Consider the following 9,702-nt stretch of genomic DNA (forward strand, 5'->3'; position numbering starts at 1 on the left):
GGGGGGGGGGGGGGGGGGGGGGGATGTGTATGTGTCTTTGTTTTGGTGCAGTTTTAGAATCTACCTGCACATGCTGTGATGTTGTGTTGGGTTCTATTTGGTAGCCTTTGACTGAACAATAGATATGCAGACAATGATTATTGTTTTGATTATGACGATGACCTTCTGTTGCTGATGATAATAATAATGGTTGTGATGATTATGATACTGCTGATGATAATGAGGAGATCACATCAAAGATAAAGACATCAACAGTAATGTCTAAAATGGCTGTTCAAGTAGCAATTACATCTCATATTTATGTTTATTGTGGCAGTGCCCTCTAGTGGCGTAGTAACAAACACAGGAAACAAAAATAAAAGTAAACTGCAAGTTTTTTTTTTTTTACTTTACGGAACAAACGTGAAGAAATGGAACAAACAGAACAAACAGCGCTATGTCATGTTCAGCATCACATACGTAACCCAAGTTGAAGTAACATCTGTTTTTAATCCAAACTGTAATGTTTTTCTTAATTTAACTAAGTTGTTTTTGTGCCTAAACATAACCAAACTGGACCGTTTTACAATGTCAACCGTTATGTTCTCTGGTTTAGATATTAGGATGGAAAACACTTCTATGGGCGCTTACTTCCTGCCACCCCTAGGGGTGCTAATTTATGAAACGCTCCCATGGGTCGTATTAGAGGGTAGGAATACACAGCCTATATTGTTGTATGGTTTGAAGGACTTGTTGGAAATTTTACACACAGTGGCTTTAATTAGAGGAAATAGTGCAGTGGGCAGCCAGTAATGAGTTCCAATTACTAGACCCTACTGAACTATTTCTGGATGTTTACTGCAATAGCCTACTTTAATTCTGGTTGTTAGTGTATTTATGTTCATGCCAGTACATGTATGAGCATGTGTCTGTGCATTTACCTGTGTGAGGTTATTGTGTGTGTTTCAGACAGCATGCCGACAGAGTCGAGCCTGCCAGTCGGTCCAGACGGGGTGGGCAGTAACTGTGCCATCTGTGGAGACAAAGCCACAGGGAAACACTACGGAGCCTCCAGCTGTGATGGCTGTAAAGGCTTCTTCAGACGCTCCATACGCAAGAGCCATGTCTACACCTGCAGGTACAGACAGCAAAAACATACTGCGTAAACACACACACACACATATATATACACACACACACACACACACACACGCATAATACATTTTTTATGTATTTTGCATTTTACTCACTTACCCTCACACTTACAACAGTATGAACATGCATGTGTGCACATAAATACATGTGTACCCTTATGGTCATGTACAGATATAGACATAACATTTTCATGGTGTGTCACATTAATTTATTGTACACTGTGTCATCATGTCTTGCTCGTTAAAGCTACGTGTACATTATTTGTATGTTCGCCGTATGCAGGTTCAGCCGACAGTGCATTGTGGATAAAGATAAGAGGAACCAGTGTCGTTTCTGCAGACTTAACAAATGCTTCAGGGCTGGCATGAAGAAAGAAGGTAGGGAAACGTCCATTCTGCTCCTTGGACAAGAGAGAAAGTAGAGATCATAAATGTGTTTTTCTCCAATCAAGAAACTCCACTAAAAATGTACATTTAAAATAGAAAGTAAAAATTATTTGGATATCTTGTTATTTTTTGTACCATTGCTGATTGTCATAGCATATTTACAGTGGTATATGCAGTACTGTAGATAGCAGTATAGTTGATGTTTCATTTCCCCCCCTTCTGAGACAGTAGATAAGTACAGAATTAAAACTAGTGGCATTTGAGGAGAGACCTTTTTCGAAAAATCCGAAAGCTGCCTCAAGATGGTTAAAATTGCCTCAGTCATAAAATTGGTGATTGCTCTTTGTGTGTGTGTGTGTGTGTGTGTTTTTATGAGGGGTATAACCTTGGCAAGGAGTTTTATAGCACCTAATCATGTGTTTTTCAAACATGTTGTTCTGGATTGCAACTGGTTAACGTTTGACTTGCTGATGCCAGCCTGTATGACTATTATCCTAAATATTAACTGCCCTAGCGGCTGCTGTCATCGTTTGCATCTAGGACTTTCCCCCAACTCTTAACACTGATAAACACAAACTTCTTGCAAGCACTAAACCAGGATAGAGACTTAAATGTTAGCAAGATTGGTGGATATATTCCAGTTTAATCTTTTTTTTTTTCAAAAAGTAAGTACAGAAGTGCTGTCTCTTCTTTCCTGTTTCTTTTTATTGCTCTTTCTGTTTCACTCACACACACACACACACACACACACACACACACACACACACACACACACACACACACACACACACACACACACAGTAACTTTAGCTCTCTGCTGCATTTTAGCTGTACAGAATGAGAGAGATCGGATCAGCTCCCGAAGAAGTATCCCTGACACCCAAGACTTGCCACCCATTACTATTTTGGCCCAAGCTGAATCACTGTCCCAACAGGTGAGAATCCCCTTATTTATTCATCAGGTCCATGAATAAACTACAGTACTTGCACAAAGAAATCAACAGATTGTGACCCAGGAAACAATTGTTTTCGGTCTCCCTCCAGATCACTGCTCCTGTTGGAATAGCAGACATATCGGAGCAGAAGTCAGCCACTGTCGGAGATGTATGTGATTCTATGAGACAACAGTTGTTGGTGTTGGTGGAATGGGCCAAGTACATTCCTGCATTTGGAGAACTTCCACTGGATGACCAGGTAATAGGGCTTTGAAGCAGAATGGGTCAACTTTGATTAGGCAATTGCTCGCAGTCATCATAGTGCACACTTTAATGCCATGTCCTAAGTTTAAATTAATACCTCTCAGACGTCAGTACTTTAGTTTATCAACATAGTATTGTACTCGAACAAATGGCTTATTCTGTTGAAGCACTTTCAGCTGGGATGAAAGAAAGATTCTCTTTAATCAACCAAATGCACTTTGAGATGAAAGAGTATTAAAAGCAATAATTAAGTAGAATGTAATAGATCTTACTTTAATACAAAGACTACATAATATACTGCACTGCAAGTATGGCCCCTCTGTGATGTATGTAAGAGCAAAAGGGGAGGCATTGATGCATTGTTCGTGTTCTTTGTTTAACTGTGTGTGTGTGTGTGTGTGTGTGTGTGTGTGTGTGTGTGTGTGTGTGTGTGTGTGTGTGTGTGTGTGTGTGTGTGTGTGTGTGTGTGTCTATTTCCAGGTGAGTTTGCTCAGGGCTCATGCAGGGGAACACCTTTTGCTTGGGGTCGCCAAAAGATCAATGCCCTTCAAGGACTTCCTGCTTTTAGGTATGAACTCAGTAGAATTTACGTGGTGCAATCAGGTGGTTCAGCATTAAAGTGGGAAGACTGATCAAATGGGTAACACACTTTATAACAAGACATACAAAAATGTAGTTACTAAGGAACAAATCAGGAATTACCTAATAATTAATGAGCTGTTAATGAGCCGTTCTGGAATAAGTCTGAGGAGGACTTTGTAGTAGAGTATGATGAACAACGACTGCTTTATTCAAAACGGTCAGATAATCATCAAGTAATGAGGGACTACTTAGCAACTACTCAGTATAATGTGACACTTCACTTGAGGGGGAACACAAAGGGTAAGTAATGCTAATGAATGAGTCGTTGCTAGTTTGTGCTACTCAGTGGCTGATTTATTAAGGAACTACTCATAAAGAAACATGATTGAACTAATCATTACCTAATGATTCATTAATGTAGTATTTCCCAGTCTGTTCTCTAGTAGTCTGGCTTTTGTCAGAACATCTACACGCTGCAGAGTGGAGTAGAATCTGGATAGTCCACATAGCATTCCGGGATGGGAGAAAAACGTGCTCTGGTTTACTGGCGTTTCTTCAGATTAAAATAGTTGTTCGAGAGAAAACTCATATTGGACAGATAGTCTAGCTAGCGGTCTCAATTTACCATGCAGAGATCTGAAGAGCAGTTAACCATAGTCTTCATAAATCCACCGGGGCTTAAAATTCCATCAAAAAGGAAACGGACATCGGCGAAAAGACACGCATCCGGCGGAATTTTGTACGGCACCAGACTAATCCCGAAAGTAGAACGTCAAGGAGACTAGTTCTCTAGTAACCCATTATTATCCACTATTTATACAGTATAAATGGTATGAAGCAGAGTTATTCACTCATTAACAATTCATCAATTATCAGATTAGTTCCTCATTCCAGCTTTAGTCACTACTAACATTTTTGTGTACTTGATTGTAAAGTGCCACCGATTAAACATTGCGTTACCTGACAATGATTAACAAAAGGTTTCTATTTCTTTGTGACTTCAAAAGTGTATCTTGCAAATGGAATTACTCATTACCTAGATATGTACCAACATCATACAGGTCTGTCAAATGCATACACTCAAACACCTTGTGCATTGCTACTATTCCTTAGGACCTTTACCATTTAACTTGACTGAATCTCTTAATCCCTTTATTGGCTTTTGGGTCAAATTTGACCCATCTTTTTTAAAAAGAAAGTTCTTATCAGAGAAGTGGGTTTCTTTCAAAGAAATTTCAAGAAAATTAACGCTGATTGTGCCACACAACGCTCTTCAAAAAAATAAATGAACAGCCCACTACTTTCTTAAAATTTGGATAAAAAAATGTATGAAAGAGCGTTGAAAAAAGAAACCCACAAAAAACCTTAAAAGGCGCAGAAAAAAGTGACAAAACATCACGGGGAAAAGCAAGAAAAGCTTGAAAGACAACACAAGGGTTAAATAGGCTTGACAACTTTTCTTTCTCTCAATGCTAAACATATTTCCCTAACATTTCCACACAAGCAGTCATAGCAAGCAGCATATATACACATCCACATACCATACACTCTTCTTCTCAACTTCCCTTAACACCGACACTGACTGATAATAACTGTGTCTGCAGGAATTGGCTGTGTGATCCACAGAAACAGTACTGAACAAGAGATAAATAAGGTTGCCAACCGAGTGCTGGATGAGCTGGTCCAGCCCTTTCAGGATATTCAAATAGACGAAAATGAGTATGCAGCGCTCAAGGCTATTGTCTTCTTTGACCCAGGTAACAAAAAAGTACTGTTTAGTAATTGTGGCTATCAGGGGATTCGTGAGGCTCAGTTTATGACAAATGTAACGCTGTTTACTCTTCCGAGGGATGAGGGGTTTCCTTGTTTTTTCAGCTTACCCTTGCTTCTTCATTTAGGAACTACAGTCTATGTGTGTTTTTGTGTGTTCATTTTTGCCTTGTTGTAGTAAATTAAATGGAAAACTTCTTTAGGTTAGAGAAAGTAACCTAAAGCACTTACAATACAATTTTAGGAATTGCCATTGGTAATGACCTTGGCACAGAGTTAGGGTTAGACATTAAGGATATACTGAATATCAAAAATAAAATTTATGACATAAATGTCTTGTCTCAGAATTACAAGGAAAAAAAGATCATAAAAGACAGAAAAATAGGAAACAAGAAATAAAAGGTGGAGAAAAGAATTATGATTAATAAAAGCAAACTATAAAAAAAATAGCACACTAAATATTTGCAGTGATCCTTGTCCAATATCTTTTCCCAACCAGTCTCATCCATCTGGTTACATTTCCCTCTAGAGATTGGCATGGTTTTATTTCAGTTAGACTAATAGCTGGTTTGATTTGCATTGAGAGATGATCTTATGAAAAGTTCCCCATGCCTATCTCTATGCATGAAGGATAGGTGATTATGTGAGGCTATTTTAATTGCAAAGGCCAAGGGAACTTTATCAGGATGCATAGTATCCTGGATCCATGAAATAACTGGCCTTTAAAAATAAAAATGTGTCTGGCTCTACGTGAATTTAACATAAGGGTGTGTATATGTATGCCACCTGTATTTTAAGGAAGAACATTTATTTAGTCACAATACATTATTCATTCACAAAGAAAATTGGTGTCCTTAAAAAGGATTTGACTTAAGGCATTAAGATAAATTTCCAAAAGATGTTTTTTTATTTCTCTTTTTTAACCAACTTTAGCCTGGGTGTGTAAACTTTTTCAAGCCACTGTACGTGCTTTTTCTCCCAATCTTCAGATGCAAAGTCTTTGCGGGACCCATCAAAGATCAAGGCCATTCGTCTGCAGGTAGGTTGATCATTTGACTCTTTTAGCCTATACAAAGCTGCAGTTCTTTCTAGTATGTTCAATTATAATTTCCAACAAACAGTGTTAATGGGAAGCTGCCTTATTATCACTGTAGAATATACTTTTAAATAAAGTAAATATTGGTTAGCATTTTCACATCAGCTTACAAGGACCAAGGCAGTTTGCTTCACTGATGGAGACTTGGCCTTCTGTGTGTGTGTGTGTGTGTGTGTGTGTGTGTTTGCAGGTCCAAATGAGTCTGGAAGACTACATTAATGACCGTCAGTATGACTCCAGGGGTCGTTTTGGAGAGCTGTTGCTCCTGCTGCCCACCCTGCAGAGCATCACCTGGCAGATGATCGAACAGCTCCAGTTCATTAAGCTCTGCGGCCTGGCCAAGATAGACAACCTGCTGCATGAGATGCTGCTGGGAGGTGAGACCGGGCCATGTATATGCTTGTAAACCTGCAGAAAGAGAAATAGGTTTGACCTTCAGCAAGACCACCACACGCTACAGTGGAGCTATTCAGTGATAAATGTGTAGAACTAGACAAGCATGAAGCAATGTAAAAAAACAAAAAGTATACATACTCAGCAAAGTTTTCCTGGATATATACAATTGGTAAAAAGTTACGAATTTTGCAGAGAGATGCTACAACTTTGTATAATCCACATAGGCAAAGCCAAAATAGAACTTGCCACATGAGATGCCTCTTGGTGACATCTGCAATCACATCTAAATGTGTATGAATAAGGAAGTCTGTAGTTAAAGGTAGAATGCATCGACCATATTCTAAGCAGGGCCATGACAGACAACTCAAGCATGAGATGAAGCGAGGAAATAAAGTCATCTCCGAAAATGTCTTCCATTTTTCTCCATACATTCTAAAAACAACTCCAGAATATGACAAGATGGTGTAGAGAAAGAGCAATGTGTGTTTTATTTTTCAGCATCCTGTAGGAATGTGAAACTAACAAAAACCTGCTATTTAAATATTGTTGAGATATTATTTTTAGAAATGTGAATGTGAGGCTGAGAAAACACAGTGATGCCGACATACATATATGCAGTTCGAAACCACAAAACAAGCTATCCAAACGAATAAGAAAATTAAACTAAATTGTTTCCTTCTACATCTTATAAAATATATATAAAAAATATGGGTTCTTTAAACATGCTACAGATCTGCTTAAATAGATTTCTCTTCTTTTTAAATGAAATTATGTAGGCTTGACTTAATTATGAATATAAAACATGCACACACGTCAAAACCCTTTTGAAAGCACAGTCTTAAATAAACTCTGCATAAATTTTTAAAACTCAACTCAATCAGTTAATTAAAAGCTCCAAAATTGTTTTTTATTAGCACTGTTGCAAAAACCTATGCAAAGTGAACTACCCATTCTTGATTTTGCTCTGATGAAGGCTTGAAGATGACATGCCAACATGTGTAAGAAGACATCTGTGTTTTTGAGCCTTTTATTAAGTGCATGAACCCTTGAACGTTACCTGAATTAATTAAAATATTTTCTAAATCAATCAGTCAGTCAGCATGTATTTACATAGCACTTTACAGTAACTAGCAGGTGTCCAAAGTGCAACCTTGAACTAATAAAAGCATGAATCACCTAAATGAGCTATAAAACATCTGCCATACACAGTATGTATAACAAAAACATGATGTTCTTGGTTGTGTTCAGGCCTTACGTCAGAGCCCACACACGTGCACCACCCAGCACACACCCAGCTGGCCCAGGACCCTTTGACTGGACACACACTGGTCATCAGCACCATGCCTGTTGCTCACACTCCACATATAGGTAATGGCCACATACATTGACAACTGTGAAACATGCATGCAGTCACACAAATCAAATTCACAGAGACAAGCGCAAACCCTCTGACAGACGCACAAGAAATATCAAAGCAAGATTTGATGTACAATTTATCTCTTCGCATCAAATGTCACAAAATTTGGTGCCAGATGGGTTCCATTAACTTAGCTGGAACAAATAAATAGTCATTTCTGAATGTGAAAGAAAAACATAAAAATGTTGAAATTCATGAGTATTGGCCTTATTGTGTGTTTTCATTTAAAGAAAATGCATTCTGCAATATTACACCACCTAATGGCCACAAGATTGATGGGAACTGTATGTATAAAGCAGCAGCTAAAGATGTAACATCTTTCATGAGCCACAGCCAATGCATTCACACTTTATATATACAACATTACTTTTCTCACACAACAAAACATTTTTAATTTGCAAAAATATACAATATCTCTCTGTCCCTGCCTCTCTCCCTGCAGCCTCTCCAGACACACCCATCCCATCGCCCCCTCAGGGTCCTGCCCCAGAGAAGTACAAACACTTTCCTCCAGCCAGCCCCTCGCCTTCCACACAGACAGATCTCTGACTTCTCCCTGCACTCTGTCAAAGAAGATGACATGGGCACAGTTTTCTTGTCCCCCATTCATCATCCCAGTCATGGTGTAAAGATTATGAAAGCAATCTGTGCTCAGTGTCTGTGGTTGGACTTTACCCTGCTTCTTGTCCCTGTGACTCCTGGTGGTGTTGCAATAACCAAGACATAATTAAAGCTGCTGCGTGCAGCGCTTTCAAACTTCAATATGTCACTCTCCAATGCAGTGAACTAATGAAACACCAAACTAGGGATTAACAAAATAGGCTTTGCATTTTTGTGGTCACCTAAAACTAATACACTGTTTTTTCAACCCAGTATCACGGTTTGACAACACTTCATGTCAGTAAGGCACATGTCCATAGACAAAATGTATAACTGTAAAACTAAATATTAGTCTGTTAAAAATATGCAATCTTAAAACTTTTGCATTGTTTAAAGTGTAGTTTTCTTCTATTTTTACTGACTAATGTCTTGTTTGATTGGGCACAGATGTGCAGAAAATGCCTAGTCCTTATGTGCAGTCTGTCACTTTTGCATATTAAGTCCTGATAGTGCTAAATGTACAAAATACTATCTAATCATGAATTGCAGAGGTAACGTCTATGGAAAAAAGTCATGGGTTACTGTTACAAATTACAGCTGGCCATCAAATACAAGTCAATGCTTTGTTTTGTTCATACAGTATGCATCGGTGGGGCCCATTACACATGTAACTGGTCTTAGATCAGTAATTGTGTTCTAAAGAACTTCAAAGAGTGGACAGGTTCCAGGATTTAGATTTTCTAAAACACATTATGGAGTATACAGAGGAAGTCCAATAGTTTGTGACCAAGATCAACATAGTAATAATTAAAATAATGCATATAAAATGTAATGTATAAATAGTTAAATGTATATATACATGTTAAATGCATCAAATAAATGTGGATAAATTGTAATATTTAAAAAAACTTTCTGTTTATAGTCAATTGGATGATAGGAAATATTTAAATCATCAAAGTCTTTTGTTACAGTATATTCAGTTTCTACAATCACCTGTTTATTTTAACTTTGTTTTTTGTTGATAATGTGTATATCCCTCAATTTAGGTAGCACAATGATTAAAATTTTATTTTAAGTGTTTTATTTGAAATAATGTGGATTACATTCTGTAGATACAGCAAG

At 37.9% G+C, this 9,702-nt stretch overlaps 1 protein-coding gene across 3 annotated transcripts in view; it reads left to right on the forward strand.

The window, feature by feature from the left end:
* The window catches only part of hnf4g (hepatocyte nuclear factor 4, gamma), a 14,505-nt gene extending 5,191 nt beyond the window's left edge, over positions 1-9,314 (forward strand). For 2 of the 3 annotated variants that reach the window (XM_032504174.1, XM_032504173.1), the window contains exons 2-11: positions 949-1,117; positions 1,417-1,511; positions 2,349-2,455; positions 2,565-2,714; positions 3,200-3,287; positions 4,906-5,058; positions 6,061-6,110; positions 6,358-6,544; positions 7,812-7,931; positions 8,423-9,314. In XM_032504174.1, coding sequence (XP_032360065.1) covers positions 949-1,117; positions 1,417-1,511; positions 2,349-2,455; positions 2,565-2,714; positions 3,200-3,287; positions 4,906-5,058; positions 6,061-6,110; positions 6,358-6,544; positions 7,812-7,931; positions 8,423-8,529 — 1,226 coding nt within the window. In that variant the 3' untranslated portion in view covers positions 8,530-9,314. The remainder of the gene's footprint in view (positions 1-948; positions 1,118-1,416; positions 1,512-2,348; positions 2,456-2,564; positions 2,715-3,199; positions 3,288-4,905; positions 5,059-6,060; positions 6,111-6,357; positions 6,545-7,811; positions 7,932-8,422) is intronic. The other variant, XM_032504175.1, reaches the window with a different exon arrangement.
* Positions 9,315-9,702: the final 388 nt, after the last annotated feature.

This window comes from Etheostoma spectabile, chromosome 22 (assembly GCF_008692095.1).
Source record: "Etheostoma spectabile isolate EspeVRDwgs_2016 chromosome 22, UIUC_Espe_1.0, whole genome shotgun sequence".
Classification (NCBI taxonomy): domain Eukaryota; kingdom Metazoa; phylum Chordata; class Actinopteri; order Perciformes; family Percidae; genus Etheostoma; species Etheostoma spectabile.